Source organism: Pholis gunnellus (genome assembly GCF_910591455.1).
Source record: "Pholis gunnellus genome assembly, chromosome: 13".
NCBI lineage: Eukaryota > Metazoa > Chordata > Actinopteri > Perciformes > Pholidae > Pholis > Pholis gunnellus.
This window is the reverse complement of record NC_136540.1, coordinates 6,481,832-6,500,540: the sequence shown is the minus strand read 5'-3', so window position 1 is coordinate 6,500,540 and position 18,709 is coordinate 6,481,832. Positions and strand designations below refer to the sequence as shown.

At 43.4% G+C, this 18,709-nt stretch overlaps 1 protein-coding gene across 2 annotated transcripts; it reads right to left on the bottom strand.

Moving 5' to 3' along the window:
* Nucleotides 1-5,795: 5,795 nt before the first annotated feature.
* LOC306705564 (A disintegrin and metalloproteinase with thrombospondin motifs 15-like) lies at nt 5,796-17,357 on the bottom strand. 2 transcript variants are annotated; one of them, XM_079172346.1, is made up of 8 exons: nt 16,340-17,357; nt 12,716-12,848; nt 12,452-12,619; nt 9,949-10,232; nt 9,671-9,848; nt 9,408-9,580; nt 8,344-8,519; nt 5,796-8,238 (listed from the first exon to the last, which is right to left on the bottom strand). In XM_079172346.1, exons 1-8 carry the CDS (start codon nt 17,273-17,275, stop codon nt 7,446-7,448), a joined length of 2,841 nt encoding a protein of 946 aa, XP_079028472.1. In that variant the 5' UTR covers nt 17,276-17,357; the 3' UTR covers nt 5,796-7,445. The 2 variants fall into 2 exon arrangements, with proteins under 2 accessions (XP_079028472.1, XP_079028471.1); XM_079172345.1 differs by having other exon boundaries at nt 9,408-9,848.
* Between the last annotated feature and the right edge of the window lie 1,352 nt (nt 17,358-18,709).

Below are 18,709 nucleotides of genomic sequence, written 5' to 3'. Positions count from 1 at the left end.
TGGCTCGCTAGCATCATTAGCATTCCCCCGTTGGAACCAGGAGGCACAGCCAGCCAGAAACCCGAGGAAGGAGAGTGTTTGCTCTACATTGTGTTGCAGATGAAAACCGTAACTTGAATACGTTATGCACATGCAATACTTTCATTCTGCTGATGAATTACAGATTGCAGTTTGTTTTTTTGTTTTTTTGCCAAAGGGTAACTCTCTTGTCATTTTATGGCCAGTCACCACTGGACTTTCCCTGAGCATGTTACAGGCATGTCAAGCTTGCTCTGACTTTGGCTTAAACAAAGGACCCAAAGCGGCCAGACCACCCAAAACATTCATGAGTAAGATTATGAGTGGCCAAAGCAGCCAGCTCTCCTGCTCTGTGTTCTGTATACACTCTGTGACTTTGATCACAGCTCCATGATTGATGCCATATTTTTCATTTGCCTGGGTTTGTCTTTGTGATCCAAATTATAGTGTGAAGAATAAATGTCAGAAGTCTAAAACAAGCCCCCCACTTTTGGGTACTTACCATATCCCCTCTCATAAAGACGCACATGGTTCTACTTAATCTCTCGCTTCATTCTGGGACCTTAAAAACCTCTTGATTGGAGTCAATGGAATATGAAACCCCAGATTTGGGGCCCGATGGTGTGTCCTCAGATGAGCAGCTCAAATGAAACATTAAATTATTTATCATACAGCTGCACTGAAGCAATGTTCAGCTGGCTGTGTTACAGGACGTGTTTCAACATCAGCATATGCACCGATGCATACGGACCTCACCATACTCTTGCTCTCTAGTTTTTGCTCGTCTGAATATCAACAATCTTGCACTCAAACACTAAAATGTGCATTCCACCCTTGGCTTGAGCAACAACTAAACTGAACTCATCTATCATCAAACACACACCTTGACGCTCGTATAACTCCGCTGTAACTAAACAAAAAAAGAAGCCATAAATGGTCATGTTCCAGTGTTTCCATTGTATGCATTTGAATGTGGCGGAATTGCTACAGAGACTTTTTTTATTTAAGAGGTTCATATGGAGAATTGATGATGGGAGTTGCAGCATAAATTCAAAAACTGACAAATAAGGGGGGTCGGAAAACAGAAGGGCTTCCCTCTAAAACAGTGGTTACTGACCTGGGGGTTGCAACCCCGATGATGATTAACAGGACAGGAACCAGAAAAAAAACAGAAATTATGTTTATTTTTTCAGACTTTTCCATAATCTTTGCAGCCTTTGTAGTGAATGGCTAGGTTTTTAAACCACTCTAGGCCTCTAAAAATGAACATATTTGACATTTGCAGCCACTAACGAGGGTCAGCCATTGCTTTTGCTTTAATAAGGGTTCACAAGATGTTGGGAAACGCTCAGTGATTCAGAAGATTATGAGACTGCACAGGAACTGAGATTATTACACCAACCTTCCAACTAAAAGAAACACATTTGTCATCTTTAACGCTTGTTTGATTTCTCCAGCCGAATGACTTATCTCCAAGAAACTTATGAGCACGTCTCCAGTAAACACAAGATTTAAAGTGGTGCTTTTGCATGATTCCTTGTGAAGAAACTCAGTTTTACAGTTTGTGGATTTAATCGATTAGTTGACAAAATCATATGGGAGTTAGTCTACTAAGAATAGGGACAGCCCTATGAAGCATACATCTTAAGTTCACATCTCGTCTGAAGCTGAAACTATAGGGCGGTGCCATTGTTGGCTCGGTACTGATACTGCTGTCGATTAAATAAAATGCCAGTCAGCGGCTCTTTCTTTATAATGCCAGGCTTAACATCAAAGGGAACAGGTCCATTGTCTCCCATTGCAAACAGCTAAAAAGGCTCTTATTTTCTGTAGTGTCTGGTGTCTGTACTCGCACCGGCCTAATCTCATGAACATCGTGGATGAAGGCTAAAATGTCTGCATCGTGTAGCTATCAAAGCTTTGCATTGAGACACTAAATGCTTGAGTTCAGAATGCAGTCATTACTCGTCGATTTAGTAAATATTAAGCTCTGGCCAAAGGAATGTCCTCAGTGACATGCAATACAAACAAGCTCAGACTGAAGTCAGGGCTTTATCTCTTCAGATATCCAAAATGTTTTCTGTCCTTTTCTTCAAGAAACCATTATAAGACATTCAGATTGGACCCAAAAATGTTCAGCTTACGAACATTCATTTTAGAAGACTGATGACAAAAAGAAGAGCAGATTCTGGAATTTATGTTACCATGTTTATGCCATTTATCCTCGTACATGTTTCCCCTCAAGCCAGGTCAAAGGAGAGTGTCTCAGTGGCCGGTGACCTAACCATCTTTGTTAGGCTTGGAGCTGAGCCAATGTGCTGCGATCATATTGTGTCACCAGAGCCGACTGGTTTAGTTCTGTATCAACAGACGCATCAGAAATCTTTCCTTGAAAGTTTCCATATGACTAGTGTACCCATGTTTACATGAAACTGTTAAGTGGTAGCACCAAACAAGTGGATCCCAGATTGAGACTTTAATTTTTAGGTTAAAAAAAAAACCCTTTAAAAAAAAGGGTGTACCACAATTAACATGTTATATCTTGTTTGTTTGATTGGACACAATTGGAAGTGTAAAAACTACGAATTGCCATAATGTGTCAGACTATTTTCTTAGTCGGGACCAGTTGCCCGGAAACGGCGGAGAGTCCCAAACAGTTGGCTCACAAGTCAGCCTCTAACTGCTTTGCTCAGCAAGAGACTGAAGACAATCTCTCTGTTTTCGTTGTTGAAACTGGTTGGAATCAATTAGTGTAAAAAACACCTGCATAGCCGAACCAATCCAAAGTCAAAGACGACGTCGACCAATAACAAGCGTTATCCCCTCGTGTTACCCCCGTACATCCCCACGCAGAAAAAAACCTTTGGCTAGCTGTTTCTGTTTCCTGTCTTTGTGCTAAGCTCAGTTAGCCGACGGTAGCTTCGTATTTAGTGTGCACACAAGAATCCTCTCAGCTTTCCCTCTAACTGGCTTTTTTGGTAGATTCTACAGGGCAGCAGAGGACTAAATGATGTTGTGCTCAAATAATTGCTTCTGACTTGCTGATAATGTTTGGTGGTCAACAAAACCACGCCCGCACAACACACATAAAATTGCCAAAAAAGCGGCATGCAGTTTAACTCAGCCACACTAAGATGAATCATTAGAATGGTTTTCCTTGAACGGAGGTCAGCTGTGGATCCACTGTTGTTTGTAGACAGATCCCATTCCTGCTGCAGTCAGCAGACCTCCTCAGAGATGCACATTAATGAGGCTGCTCATTGGGCCTTTCCATGTACCCATTCAGAATCACGTGGACTCTGTACAAAGCACTTCTTTGACAGTGGATATCTTTAAAAATGGTCTGTGGTGTGCAGTCCATCCGACTCAGCAATAGCTGCAAGAACAAAAATGTGTTGCTGATCAGACAGAAGACGCCACATAGAAAACTTGTCACTGGGCTTCTCACCCTAATTACTTACAGAAACTCTAAGGTCTCAACCAGTTTATAATGGTTTCACTAATTAAGGCTAAGCCTTTCCTTGGTAGGGGAACTATTAAAGGCACCACAAGAATGTGCAGTTATGGGTAATTTCTTTAAAAACAGGAAATGCATTGATGCGCGGCTGGCTGACCCAGCTAGTCAAGATTGTGGCTCAGTGTCAAGCCTTTGCAGCAGTGGTGAAAGAAGCTGGACTTGTGATTTGCAGAAATAGAATAGAGTTTGTCGTCTCATTTATTGGTGAGAGTAGTTCTTTCTGACACCCTGGCTCCTCCAGTCCAAGACACCAATTTACTCTCGAAGGCTGATGAGTCCTGTAGCACCGTGCCATCAGTGTTGGAAGACAACCTTCCTTGTTGGAAGACATGTCTATTTATCACGTATGAGGGTGCAGGTATTGGTGGTTCAGTGTTTTCCAATTCCACTTTATGAAAACTTTTGGTAGTTTTAAATACCTGATGGATGCTTAAAAATGGCAGTATGTGCAGAGATTTTACTGTTCGCCTTTTTTTCTAATTCAAATAAGTTTTTCAAACCTCTTTTTCTATCATTTCAATCAATGCAGTGACGGTTCAAAACATGCTGTCCAGAAGGGGCCGAGTACTTAGCTCATAAAAACAAATTTACACCCAACAATGTGCTTCCTTGGGGTCCTGAGCAATACAACTTCCTTGCCATAGCTGCATCACACACCCAGTGGCGGTTAATCAAAAAGAAACCAGTGAAATACTCTCTGGTTCACAGGAAAAGACACCAGGGGCATCCTGGGATTGGGGCCCAACTACGAAATGTCTATATTAACACCAGCATTGCTGTTTTTTGCTACAGTGTAGTCATATCATTTAGTTTATATCATAAAAAACACATGTAAGTGCAGTTACTCTTTAAGTTCAAATCTAACATGGGCCTCCCAATGTAAAAGATTTGTTTTTCCAATTCAAAAGCTTTACTTAAGAGAAACTGGAGAGGCCAAAGATTCTTTTTGATAAGGAGTCTGGCTCAATTAAAGCCATCAAACCAGCAACTAGATATGACTATAAACACAGGCAAGAGGCAAGGAGGGGAACAAATAAATATTTCCATTGGCTCTCCTCCAGGTTTTCCTCTATCTGCTCTTATGTAGGTCAGAATATTCAGCCTTTTCTGACATATCACTTCCTTCTTAAAAAGTAAAAAAAAAAAATGTCTTGACACAAGACCTCCCATGCTAGACTCTGACCTTTTTTCTGAAAGTCCTCAGACATGCATAAGTCATCATGCCAGAATCGCACAATTCAAATTTTCCACCTTCTCACACACAGCTGCATTCTTGGACTGGTCGTAGACACAGACGAGGGGAGAATGAGTCCACGTCAACTTCGTGGAAAATATCAGTAGTTGCATTTCTAAAATGTTGACCGTGAAACGAACGCACGGCAAAGTAGAGTTAATAGGCTACGGTGAACTGCTACAAGGCATGCTGGCCACCCATCTCACCTCTGCGCTTCTACTGTGGCTGCACATGTGAGAGCTGGTGATTGGTTTGGATACTTCACAGGGAGGAAGCATATGTCCTGGCACATGTTTCGTAGTCCACACCTCATCTGCTTTCCTCCCTTGTCTTTAGTTTTCATGCTGATCCTTGCTGCAAGTTTGCTCAGCATGGGCTCTGTAATTGTTCTCCCTCTGGCAGTATTATACATTTTTGGCAAAAACTATGCATTTACTTTAACTGAATAAATGGCTTTCAGTGCATTTAGCCTTCCCTCAAACGTTCTGGAACGTTCCATTTTCTGGAATATAGCTTATGGACAAATGTTCACCTTTGTGAATAATCTCATTCAATAAAAAGTAAATGAAGAGGAAAATAAAAGCTGTCTGAGCTAATGAGCTCGGTCACTTAGCAAGCTTGCTAGCTCGATAGCTTAGCTTGGTCGCTGAGTTCACACAGTTCATTTAAAAGGCTTTTTTGTCTCCTGTCTCTCAACTGTGGGTATGTCCTATAACTGTGTGTATGTCTCATAACTGTGTGTGAACTGTTTAGTGGATAAAGGTCATGGCCTACTCCAGCAGAGGAGGTTAAATAAAAGTAAAAGGTGCAACACAGCTAGTGTGCTACGATGGCTATTTCCATTTTGGACTCAAAGGTGCGAATAAACAGCTCAAACCATGCATGGATTCATCTCATCCCCACGAGTGAATCTACTAATTGCATTTGAATTAACTGCATTTACGTAAAAATGTGTGACTGAGCCGTGATAGTAACAATAAATAATTATAGAACAGGGCAAAGAAAATGCAGTATTAGTTGTAATTATACATGAATGGCTTTATTTTGGAATAAATACACTGAAGTCAAAGACAATTACAAATGCCTGTGTAAAAAAAGTATTTAAAAAGTATTTACATTATTTTTTGCACAGAGCTGAATAAATATATACATAGTATACAATACAGCCCATGTAGGTCATAGTTTTCTTTTGCTGTACAACGTGCAAAAGCTGATACGAATTAAAAAATTATAACCCAACTAACGCAGGATCCATCCTTTAGTTGGATGTTGGACTGGACAATGTGGCCCCGTTAAGAAACAAAACAAGAATATAATGGATTACAGGATTTCAGCAAGTTTGTAGAAAGAACATCTTGGCTCTGGCTTTGGGGCCACGAACAAGGCGATCCAAAAAAACACAAATTCTGTACAGCAAAACGGAGGGCCTGCCAGTTTTTCTTCCCCTCTCCGCCTTATTGTTTCATTGATAATAAATTACAGTGGTAACTGTGCCAGACAGGCGTGACTCGACATGGCTGAACATCATGAACTAAGAAGACAATTGCTGTGGTCGAATGATAACAGAAATGAAGGAAGCAATCAAACGTGCTGAACACAGGAGGCGGGAATTGAATGCAGCATGTGTGGCTATTATTGAGATAAGATCAGGGCTATATTATAGCTGATCTCAGATGAGCAGTGTTATGTTGGTTGCAGCCCCTGAGGTGGCGGACACACCAGCTGACAGGGACCACTGACCATTGTCTCCTGGCCTGCTTTGTTTCCTCAGATCTGTCATTAAAAAATGTGACTTTAGATTCTAGTTCAAACTGTTTCCATGACTGCTGCTGAGTGAGGTCTGCAGAAAATGTTTACCGCTTGGAGCAGCAATGCTGGCTGCATCGTTATTGTTGGTTTCCATGAAAGTATCAGGAGTAAAACATGTTAAAAAAATACAGTGGTTGTTACTAAAGATATCTATCCAATCTGGTATCAACCTTTATCTGCTAGAGCTGTTAACCAACAGATTGTATTTGCATTGTATAGATGCAGCAACAGCAGAACAGAAAGTACAACCATGTAAATTATGTGATCCGTTTAATTTCTTAAATTAATTCCAAGATTTTTAAAGACTCCCTGAAAAAACCCCTGTAATGGCAGATGAAGATCGCACATAATGTTAATCATGTGAGCATTACGTATTAGTCCAGTCTGTAAGAAGTTATGGACGTCAGTCCTTGTATATTGGAGTAGTTGTTTGGGAAACCAGAAGGCTTCACTGATCCATTGGTAAGACTCCACTGAAACTTTGAAGCCTCAACAGTTAAAGCATTATGACATGAAATGGGTTTCAGATTCAAAACTAGATTGCTTGCAAATGGGAATTTGTGCTGACAGTACAAAGGATCCCGCTACATTTTATTTTACCTTTCTACCGTGGTACTTTGCCATCAGAGTTAGACCTTGACAATGTCTTTTGAAGTCAGAGTGATGGCAGTGAAAAATATCTTACAGCATTCATCCTGCGGCTTCCACGCTCCTTCCAAAATTTTAGGTTTCCCATGATGCAGGTGGAAAAATGTGCACCCGACAGACACGGTGTGTGTGTGTGTGTGTGTGTGTGATACTTGCAGGGGTATTCGATTCAGTCCTTTTAAAACATAACAAAGATTTGAATTGTATAAGTTGTAGTCATTAGCAGGGCATAAGGTCACAGAAGTCCAGCTCCTGTGGCTTGCGTATGCCAGTGCAGTGGTCCCTTGGGAGCAGATGCCCAGTTTGGGTTTTGCAGTGCAACGGTCGTCTCTTGAAGCCCTTCCCACAGGTTCTGGAGCAAGGTGACCACTGCCCAATAAGCCACTCCGGACAGGGGTCTCCACAAACCCTGATGGCCGAGGGTCTTTGTGAAGGATCACAGTCCGACCCTGGCTTCCCGTCCTGTCTCAGACACTGCACCATCCTCCTCTGCATCCCGCCGCCGCAGGTCACTGAGCACCGATCCCAACCTGTGGATATCCATTTCCCGAGAGCAGGATCCTCCTTTCCGTAAGACTTCTTCAGGGTGTCTCCCCCGTTCTCCTTGATGCTGTCCTCAGCCAGAACACTGTTGTGGGAGTCTACGCGCCCCTCTTTCTTCAGGGTCTTGTCCTCCTTGGTCTGACGGGCGAGGTAGAAGGAGTAGCGGATGCGAGGCGGCGTCATCTGGCCCGCACACAGCACCTCCACAGTCAGGGATTCTCCCAAGGGCTTCACGGCCTGCAGGGTCTCGGCGAAGCCGGATGTGCCGCTGTAGCGCAGCAGACTTTTCTGTATGATGATGTCCCTCTCTCCAGCCGACACCACGTAGTTCCCATTGAGCAGGTAGTGACCCTCGCTGTTTTTAACTGCCAAATAGTTGTCATCGCTCCTCATTCCCTTGTAGCCTCGCTGACGGATGTCTATGTTGGCTGCGCCCACCGGTAACATGACCACAAAGTTGTAGCCGTGCCTGCATGCCAAAACATTTTGCAGTCAATGAGAGCTCAAAATAGTGAATAGTTGATAATGCTATCGTGTTTAAATAAGGGCGGGGGACGGTGTGGATTTTACTCACTCAGGCTTTGTAAAGAGTCCCGACACCTTTTTGCAGCCCTTGCCGTCACTTCCGCAGATTCCACACTTGTCAAACTTCTTGCTGGAGCCAATCTTTCCATCACAGCCGGCCTTGATGCACTTCCCTTGAACACACACTCCTGTGGAGTCAGGGGAGCATGGAGTCCCGTCCACAACCTTGTTTGTACAAAGACACTACAAGGTTAGCTTTTCATATACTATAAGTACAGAATTATTATACATTTTTTCATCACAAGCAGCAAACACAACAGGAACTTTAAATGGGTCTATGCTGTCTTTATAAAACAGTCCCTTGTGAGTTTACTTTGCTCTATATCTTTATTCCAGGTTATTAAAATATAAAAACAGTTCTTTATATACTGTACTATCCTGTTTTTTCTTAATTAGGCAAATAGGCCAGCAGACAAAATAAACATTGAAATTCTCCCTCATCAATGTACTAGTTACGGACAAATATATTTTACAGTGAACACACCAGGAAGATGTAAGATACAATCTGAAGTAAGGCCGTCAAGTAAATGAGCCTCACTGCTAGTCTTAGGTTCACTTTGTTGCGGTTCTGAGTTCCCTAACTGACATTTTTTTCACCCTAAAATGTATCTGACACCTTATGAACCAAACTCACATTTTAAACTAAACTGTCCACAGTAAATACTGTACACTCGTTTTTTTGGTTCAAATTCACAACTAGATGGTTAAAACATCCAGCTGCTCCGTGACTCAGAGCTCCGTGTCCCCTGAGCACTCTTATCTGCTCTTCCTGAGCCGGTATGATGGACCGAAGTGTGAACCCGGCCTCACTGCTGCTGAAGCTCACTCTACACCCTGCTATCTGAAAGAGTGAAACTCTCCTCCTCTCCTTCATTCCTTCGTTCACTCTTTGCACTTACACCAGAGGCAGCTGGCTGACGTTTATTCATGTTCTCCTAACTTATCTCCTAACACTATCTCAAAACCTTAATTTATCCTGACTTTTCTCCAATCACCGATCACATTATCTTTGAATTTTGTTCAGACAAAGAAGAAAATAAACTTGCGGTTTACCTTGGGTGCCAGGACATAGAAGTAGCCGGTGCCGTTAGCCCTGCAGATGAGTTTGCACCTGTCGTCGGTGGACACACCAGAGTACTTGGGTACCCACACCACGGAGGGGTCGATGCGGTTACTGTTAAAATTGCGGCCACTGGTTGCACACTGCTCCTCGCGATAAGTCTTACCTACACAGAGGGAGAAGATACGAGGTGAAATGGGGGGGACGCTAGAGAAAAAATGCCATTGGACATAGCTGTCTGCTAAGAGCCTCGTACCTGCATCAGGGCAGTGGTTCAGGTTGCAGGAGCGGTATTTGACCCTCACCCCTTGGCAGTATTTACCCCCATTTGACGGAACCGGGTTGTTACACTCCCTTTTAGAGAGCTGGACGCCGCCTCCACATGTGCGTGAGCAGGAGCCGAACGGGCCCCACTTCCCCCAGCGTCCGTCCACCTGGAAATGCACAAACCAGTGGTTTAAAGGCCGTTCCTCAATCACAACTCAGTCGAGGTAAACATCTATCTCAAGAACTCTGTCTTTTTGTGAGCCTTACCTTCACATTTCGGACCTGTTTGTTAGAGCAGACCCCTTGGTTGCAGATCTGATTGTCCCCGCAGTGTGTGCCATCCGCCCAGGGGAAGTGACGAGTCATACACACCAGGTGGCCGTTGGATTTCCCTGTGCACCACAGACGCCCGCACGCCGGCTGCATAAAGGGACAGGGCTTGGAGTCTTCTCCGAACGCGAGCTCACACTGGCGGTCGAGGATGTAGGACGTTCCCGGCAGCACGTCGGGGAGGACCAACGGTTTCGGAGGCTGGTCGAGCAAACATTCCCCTGGAAGAGGGAGACTCAGTGAGCAACGCACTGAAGCAACCGTTATCTCTGGTTCCATTGCCTGTCTTGTCCACCTTTGAGCACTCAACACGCATTTATTAAAGTAAGAGCCAACTTCTCACCAAAATACTCCCACAAAATCATGAAAAACAGTGCATTTCTTCATCAATATTTCCACTAACCATTTCATTAAGCATGTGTGTGTGTGTGTGTGTGTGTGTGTGTGTGTGTTGTGGGTGGGATTGTTGGCTGGAGGCAGTAAACAGACATTACCCTGGTGATTTGGGCTCTTTGAAGTGAAAATTCAGCCTGATGCAGTGCATTCAGTGTATGCCACATACCACACACACATGCATGAGCACCCCCCACCCACCCACCCCCATCCTAACCTCTCCCTAAAAACCCACAAGCTTTTCCTCTCATGTGTGATCCCACCCAGGAATAAATGTATACGATGAATATTCGTAACTTTTTAGATACGAGTTTAAAATCCTAACTTTAAACCAAAATGACATACGGCAAGCGAGCAGTTCAAAGATCAAAGGACTCCATTTACAACAAATGGCGACCAGAAACTTTTCCAGGAACAGGCTGATAATAGGAAGAGTTTGACGAGCAGGTGCTTGGAAACATGAAAGGTCAACGTCACTGGATGAGAAGGTTTCCAGGAGGAGTGTTTTTTTTTTTATCACACAGCTTCTCACCCTTATGGGGAATTTACACATCCAAAACAAGCATTTGCACTGAACGAACCTATGTGCACTCACTTTGTGTTTATCATTTGTGTCGCAGTGAATTCATAACCAAGCAGTGAGTGAATGAGCTGTAACTGGTGGCAAATTAGTTAACTCCCATTTCATTGCAAATTTGGCAGAGAAACACTGCCTAGTACAATCCAATATAAACAAGTCACTCTACACTGAACAAGCTGAGCCTCACCTCTTCCTTCCTACTCTTTCTCTCCAAAGAGCAATCATTGAAAACAATAGCTGGTATTGTGTGTGTGTGTGTGTGTGTGTGTGGAAATGAACAGGTTACAAATCATTTTGGGCGCAGCACTGCATGAAAACTGCCTCAAGCATGTGGCAACATGTTTTTTTTTTTTCTTCTTTCGGCTGCTTATTGAAGTGTAGATTTATGACAGATGGCCTTGAGAAACTAAGTTACAAGATTGTTGGATAGAAATGACTCCCTGTCAAGTCCAAAATGTGCTTTGCTCTGCACCAGTTTGTGTTCTTTTGTCCTCAGACCATCTCTGGACACAGAAAGAAGTGTGTCTTTTTGGACTAAACCTGCATGGGAAACCCTGGGCAGATACACCTCTCTGTCCAAACCACTGTGGCGACTCACCCCAGAACAAGCTCTATAATTTGGGACAGATGTGGGGGCAGTTTTAAAATAAACGTTTAGCATTGCTCCGAGGCTAAGTCCTGCGGTCTGGCCTGCTTGGCAAACAATCCGCATCCAACCGAATGAATTTCTCTCTGGCTTTGCTTTTCTTTTCTACGAGCATGGTGCTATCCAAGTTTAGGGTTAGATGCCATATTTGAAGCAAGACTGACGTTAAAATTCAATCATGCTCTCGTTTGCATTTACCTCAAACGACTGTTGCAGATTAAGAGGTTTTTTTTAACCCATGCAAATTAAGTAAAACCCAGTAAATGTCACAAAGAGAGCCTGCTCCCCTTCAAGAACTGCATATCTTGATCAACGGACTAACAGAACGTAAACAGAAAAGGGTCCGATTATATGAATAACACAATGAATATGTGCTCTCCTAATGTGATCCACCACTAACTACATGTTTGTTAAGCACTGTTTGTGGCCCAGGAGTGCTTCCTCAATTTAGCATTGCTCTCCTGTGACATTGTCGGATTGATGGTAGAAAGTTTGAAAGAAAAAGTACCAAAAGTGATGCAGCAAACCCAAAGACATTTTCCTTCTCAAAACCTGGTGCTTACATTACCCACAATGCAACTCGACCGCTGGTGTCTTATGCTATTAGAGGCTAATGTAGCCTCGAGCTGCTAGCCTCATGCAGATGTAGTGCTCCCCAAAACGTGTTAACAGACTTTGATGCGTAAAATCTGTGTAGTTACCCTTCAATGATTTGTAAGTGTCTGTTTGTGTCTGTCTCGACTTTGACTTTCCACCTCTTCAAACACAACCGTGGGGCTGCTAGCAGACAAACACAAGGGTCAGGGGTCGTGAAAGCTCACCGTGCCCGCTGTCCAGGAATTCAGTGATGATGGCAGCACTGCAGGGGGACCACGGGCTGGTGCGGTTGATCTGAATGAGAGTGGGAGACATCATGTGGTTGTCCTGCAGTTTCCCAAACACGTCCTCGCAGGCCCTCACGTTGTCATGTGGCATGTTGAACACGTGTCCTGCCGAGAGGGAACGAGACGTCAAGACGTCTGTCACGAACTATAGGAAACGTGGCAGTACTAATGCATGTTGAATAATGGATGGTGCGGGCTCACCAAGCTCATGAGCGGTGGTGAAGGCTGAGGGTAGGCCGTCATCTTCAATCACAGAGCAGCTCCTCTTGGGGTCGCACATGGTGCCAACATCTGCCATGCCAAGAGTGTCACAGGTGGAAGCTCCACACAGGTCCTGGCCAAAACAAAATTACATATATATTTTACATTTTTTGCATTAATTCATATGAGAGTCAGAGTTAGAGAAAAAGTCAGACAAACAAGGCACTTACGTAATAACTGTTTATTACAATTTGAGTCTGGATTTTTGTAACACTGGCCTTCATTTCTGTGTGTTATGAAACCTGTCTGATCATGTGATTTGTTTCTGTTTCTCGCCCTGTCTGACCTCTTTTTAGTGATGTCTCCTTGTTCCCTTCAGAAATTCACTTGGTATTAATGCCAATAGGAACATTGGCTTAAAGTACAAACATAAGACAAGTTGCAGCAAACTGGATTTATCCTTATATTGTCTTGTTGTGATGACAGTCAGGTTTTTTTTTCTTCTAAAGATTAGGAAAAGATGCGATAGTGTTAAGTCAGGCTTTCCACCACCCAGTCTTGAAGTGTTTTTAGTGGGCAACAGTGTTTAGAGCACACCGTCCTCTATGAGGTCATGCAACTGTCCCCAATCATAACATTTCCATGCCAGAGCAGAGTTTCCAGATGACCTATTTCTCCACCGCAAGGTTTTAAAAAACCCAATCTTAGCGAGCATCCATTTGGAGCTGAACCTACTAATCACAGGACAACTTCTGCAGTAACCGCCACAGAGAACCCGCCCATCTGCCTGGCTCCTAAACAGCTCTGTCTCTACAAACCCCAGAAACACAGAAAACCAATGGAGGTCAGCTGCTAGAGATAAAGCAAAGCACTGGGTTAATGCCACACAGCCCTTGCAACCTTCCTCTGCGCTGGACGTACACCGAGCCAAGTGGAGACCCTGAGTGCTATGACAAATCACTCCTAGAATAAACCACAAAACCCACAATTGTTGGCCTGCGCAAATTTAGGCCAGATGTGCTCATGTGTGCAGACGACATCTGAACGATTGGGCCATTTATGAGCAAAAAGAAAACTGCAAAAGAAGTTGGGAGAAGAAACATCAGTGTCAAAGAGTTTGTTCTTTGCTTTGACCTACTTCTCACATCTGTCATCTATCTTTGCATTTTGTGTGCGTTTCTGCAATTTAAAAACAACATGCAAGTTATCTCAGCAGAGAAATATTTCCATTTTATTTTGTGTACAGATTTCAATGCATTTAACTACCATCTGGCACGTTGCTCAGAGTTTCAGATAGTACTTTTTAAACTCAAGACAAAAAGGAGTGGAAAAATAGGTCTGATAAGACGGTATCGGTTTACAATGTGCACGTGACATTTTTGGGTGTACTCTTTTCTTTCTCAACCAATTATCTATCACGTAATTAAAAGGCAAACAAGCTAAAACCTATATACTTCAGATTTACAGTCAGACTTCGTCTTTAACAGACTGGATGTTCACATACAATAAACTTTGTGTGTAACTTAATGAACTGAAAAACTTCCAACATTCTTTACACAACAGTCATGCTGGCTATAGAGTTTAAAGACGACCGCTGTTGCCTCTGGACAACACCGAGTTGGTCTTCATAAAACCAGCAAATTACACTGTGGGCTGGTAAACAGCAAACAATAGACGTGCCTTAAATGCCCATTGAAAGCCATGGTAAACCAAAACAACACCACTGACCAAACCGACTAATTTCTGTCACCAAGTCGTGAATCAACAGAAGGTGGACTGTTGTTGACTTTTTGACCTTTGGTGATCTGCTGAGCAGAATGTTCCTTTATCAGCGGGCCTTTTGTGCAGACGCATTATTTGATATATGAAGTTAAAGTGTGAATATATAATAAGTACCTTGAGTCTGGGAGGGGTGAACTTCTTTGTATGCATGCTAGAGGCCTGAATGGTAAAAGGTTTGGTAAAAACAAAAATACATCCGATTTTCACAAACAAAACCTGGCGGTTTAACATGATTTCATGATCATATTCGCTGGCCTCTCGTACTTCATACTGGAGCACCTCACTTGTTGAGGTTCTGGATGTTTTGCACATGATGTCGGCAAGCACGAAACAATCTTGTACATTTGTTTGTGAAAAATAATTATTTCCGATGGATTGAATATTATTTGTATTCATAGATAAAGCTGACAAGAATGTAATTCAAACCGTATCACTCAAACAATGACTGAATCCCTTGACGTCTGTCTCACTGCTTTATTTTGCAGATTACAGCCGTGTGACTCACTGTCTCCAAGCAGTTCCAGTGCAGTTGAATGGAGTCAATTTAAACTGGCTGCAGAGTTTATAACACAAACTGCACGTGGAGCTTATGATCCCAGAACCTGCTAACGCCCTGGATTATGTAGCTGAAATACTTTTATGGAAAATGCAGCCCATCTTTGCGATGTCATGGCCTAAACAGGAAGAGCATGCTGTAGGAGCGTTACGGCAAAAAAAGAATGAATGAGAGAGGAAGTGTGTGACAGGGTGAAGAATGTGTTGTGAAGATGCAGCTGTGCAGGCGGACTGCAGCTGTGCAGGACTGCCCCTCCCGAGCGGCTTGTTTCAGACTGGGGTTGAGCGGGTGGGGTGGGGCCGAAACATGGAGGGATGTGACATCTCTGCATGCACATAGGAACCCCCCCCTCCTACATCACTCCCCCGCTCCCTCCCTTCAGGGGCCTGTTTAATGAGGAGCAGGCAAGGCGGTGGGTAGGGCTGGAAAACCCACAGCTGGAGGAGGAATGGGAAATGCTGAGAGAAACAGGACACTTCCGACTAATGCGTCCCTGGTGGCACTTAAATTTGGCAAAGTTGCAGACAAAACAAGCATTCGTTTGAGGTCTGCAATACGATCATGTGTCGGGTCATGTTAGTGACATTGCACAAAGTTAATTCAGCACATTATACCGTTTCACTCTTTCATTCCCACTCTTTCATCTGCAGTTGACCCTTTGACTGCAGACTGAACAGGATCCAAATATTACAATTCTCAGTAATTAAATACATACCTGCTGATTTGAATTGTCAACTTTTATTCAAAGTGTTCAATGTCGAAATGAAATCAAAGTAGCCAGAATGCACGGAGCAGACGGTTCATCATAGATCAATGGTTTGCACACTGACCAATGAGTGTGAGCAATGACCTCATCTCTGACCCCGTGTCATCTGCCAAATATTTGGGAGTGCAGCGAGAACTCGGAGGTGGGTTCCAAGTCTATAAAACTACCCTCTCAGGATCCATGAAGAGACTATTGTTCATTTCTTTATTGACCCAGCCTCAATGTCGAAGCTGAGTGCCATGGAGAGTGTGTTTTGAGAGCAAACCAATTACCTGAAGCAGCAGGAGTGATTATGTTTGATAAGAGATTAACTAAACTAATTCATAGCTTATCAAACATAATCATGTCTCACACACATGTCTTTTTTATCTTTATCATCGCCTCATTCTTTTAGAGCATATACAGATTAAATAAAGATTTACGCATTTCTGTGCGTAATTGCGCATTACTAATATAACACATTCTCCTGTGTTTCTTCAGACCCTGCAGCGTGAACTGAGATGAAGCCCTTTTTGTTTACCTGTCTGGTGAATAGGATTGCCGTGTCCCAGTAGTCTGGCTGCTTGTCGTTGTTTTTGTTCATCTTTTTTTGCCAAGTGCAAAAGTTTCGCAGCGTCATGGCTGCGTTCCCGGACACCTTGGGTCCTTTGTCCTCCTCGGATATAATTACGATCTTCACAACCACGATGCTGATGGAGTTGAGAATACTGGGGTGCCTGTAGAGCCTCGCTGCCACTGACATCAGTGTCAAGAGGTAGTATTTCAAGTCGTCTCCATGGAACTGCGCCATGGACTCGTCCGCCACCACGAGCGTCTCCACGTACCTGGGGATGGAAGCGAACCTTTTGGTTCTCCCCATCTTCTTCAGCATCGTTTCGGTCACATTGTTGTAGTCTTGCAGTCGCTTGTATTTCTCCAAGGATTGTGCAACCTGGAGACTTATGTCACTGTCCACTGCGCACCTAGAGGTTGAATTGAGCTTCAGGTTGTTGCTGGTTCTGCGCCGTATGGTGTGCGCACCTTCCACGCTTGTGGTGTCATTTCGCACCGGGCTGATAAAATATTCCCAGCCCTGGAAGCCAAATGCACCCCGTAAACCCTTACAGAGGCTCAGAGCGGCATAAGAATGTGGGTCAGCGTGCACATATCCGGAGTAAAAACACCAGCTCAGGTCAGTGGTGACATCGGTGTTGGAGAGCCAGAATGCGTCTTGGTTAGAAATTGAAGGCGCAATGAAATTCGAGTCCTGGTGTAAATCGATCACAAATTCCTGCTGGAAAGCTCGTATTTTTAAGACACATTTTCCATTTAGGATTCCCACGTCGTTGTCAAAATCCCTCCTGTCATGTTTGTGGTTCTCCAATCTAATGGGGAAGCAAAGTTCAGTTTCCATGCAACGAACAAGTTTTGAGAGTGAAACCACAAAGCAGAGGAGAAAAGTTGTTCTGATAAACATGACGATGTTTGTGTTCAATAAAGAATGCAGTGACCATCAGAGAAAACGAAAACTATATTGAACCCGCAAACTCAATGGATGCGGTGAGAACCACAGATCAGGATGAAGAGCATAATCCAATGCGCGGGACTCTAAAACAATGCAGGTCGTACAAGTCCATTCAGTGCAAACTCCTCCTGGTCATGACCCATTCTCCACCTGTGTATGCTGAGTCGACTGCTGCCTTCTGCAGACTTTATGCATTTTCGTCATGTGTTAAAAAAAAAAAAAATATGGAAACTCAATCTCTCTTTTGGAGGGGGGCCGTCTTTGGAGGCGCTCATTGGACGCGCGTCTCAGCTCACGACTTTTTTTTGCGGCCACTTGAAACTCAGCAAACCGCAGGCCTATCATCATGTCCCAACACACTGGGATGCATTATCAGATGTCTCACTCAGACCCTGCCTGACTCCGCATAATATGCAAGTCATTACTCAACACGTTTGCCCACATTGCGGAGATGCACTTAATACATTTCATCTCACAAAAATAGCAGCACGCTCATTATAAATAACTAAGAAGGGTGCTTCAATTACCTGCATCTTAAGTGGAACATCAGTGGGCTGCAAGAATATTACAGAGATGTTAAAAACTAGATGAACATGATACAAGTATTGCAGCTGAAGTCCTGTGGAGGAACAGCTGCTGTGATTCAGCTTTCATGTCGTGGTCAGGTCGATTACTCTCCGTAACTCGCGTACGACACCTGGTGGACAGCACAGGAACTGGGATTGTGTGTAAAGGTAAGTTAGTTAGTTAGTTAGGTTTATTGTTGTCATATACACAAACTAAATTGTCAACAATGCCAGATATAATAATCACAATCATCATAATAATCATAATAAAACACTGAATGAGCCCATGCTACATAATGAGTACATTTTGCATTTATACTTCTACTCATTTTGAATTCAGGACTTGTATTGTTGTGTAGATACTTTAACTTGAGAAAGGGATTTGAATAATACTTCCTCTACCGTCACAGAGGCACATGGAGAACCACAGACATGTGAAACAGGGCTTAGGAGAGGAGGGGAGGTTGAGAGGCAGACTTGTTGAACTAAAAATCTGTTATCTGTGCAATACTGTGTAATGGATATATGTGCAGCATATACATTTTGTGTTTAAATAAGTGGATCATCTTAAGACGAGGTCCCCCTCCAGCCAGCTGCCTGCTTTGTTGTCCGTTCTCAGCCCGTCGTCAGGAACGCAACAGTGGTTGCTAGGCTAAGGACCTCTGCTTGCGTGTTGTCCACCAAATAGCCAGTTTTGACTTTTGTATAACAATTTAAAACAATGCTTTAAACAACTGTTCGTTGTTAAAATACGCAAATAAAATACTTGAATGAAAGGCCACGAGTATAAATGTGCGTGAAGTTAAACTTAACTGTGTCT

Coding starts and splice junctions, on each gene's coding strand:
- LOC306705564 (XM_079172345.1), bottom strand. CDS start 17,275: ATGTTTATCAGAACAACTTTTCTCCTCTGCTTTGTGGTTTCACTCTCA. Junction 9,849..9,948: donor AACAGGTCCGAAATGTGAAG/GTAAGGCTCACA, acceptor GTGCATTTCCAG/GTGGACGGACGCTGGGGGAA. Junction 8,239..8,343: donor GGACTCTTTACAAAGCCTGA/GTGAGTAAAATC, acceptor TTTGGCATGCAG/GCACGGCTACAACTTTGTGG.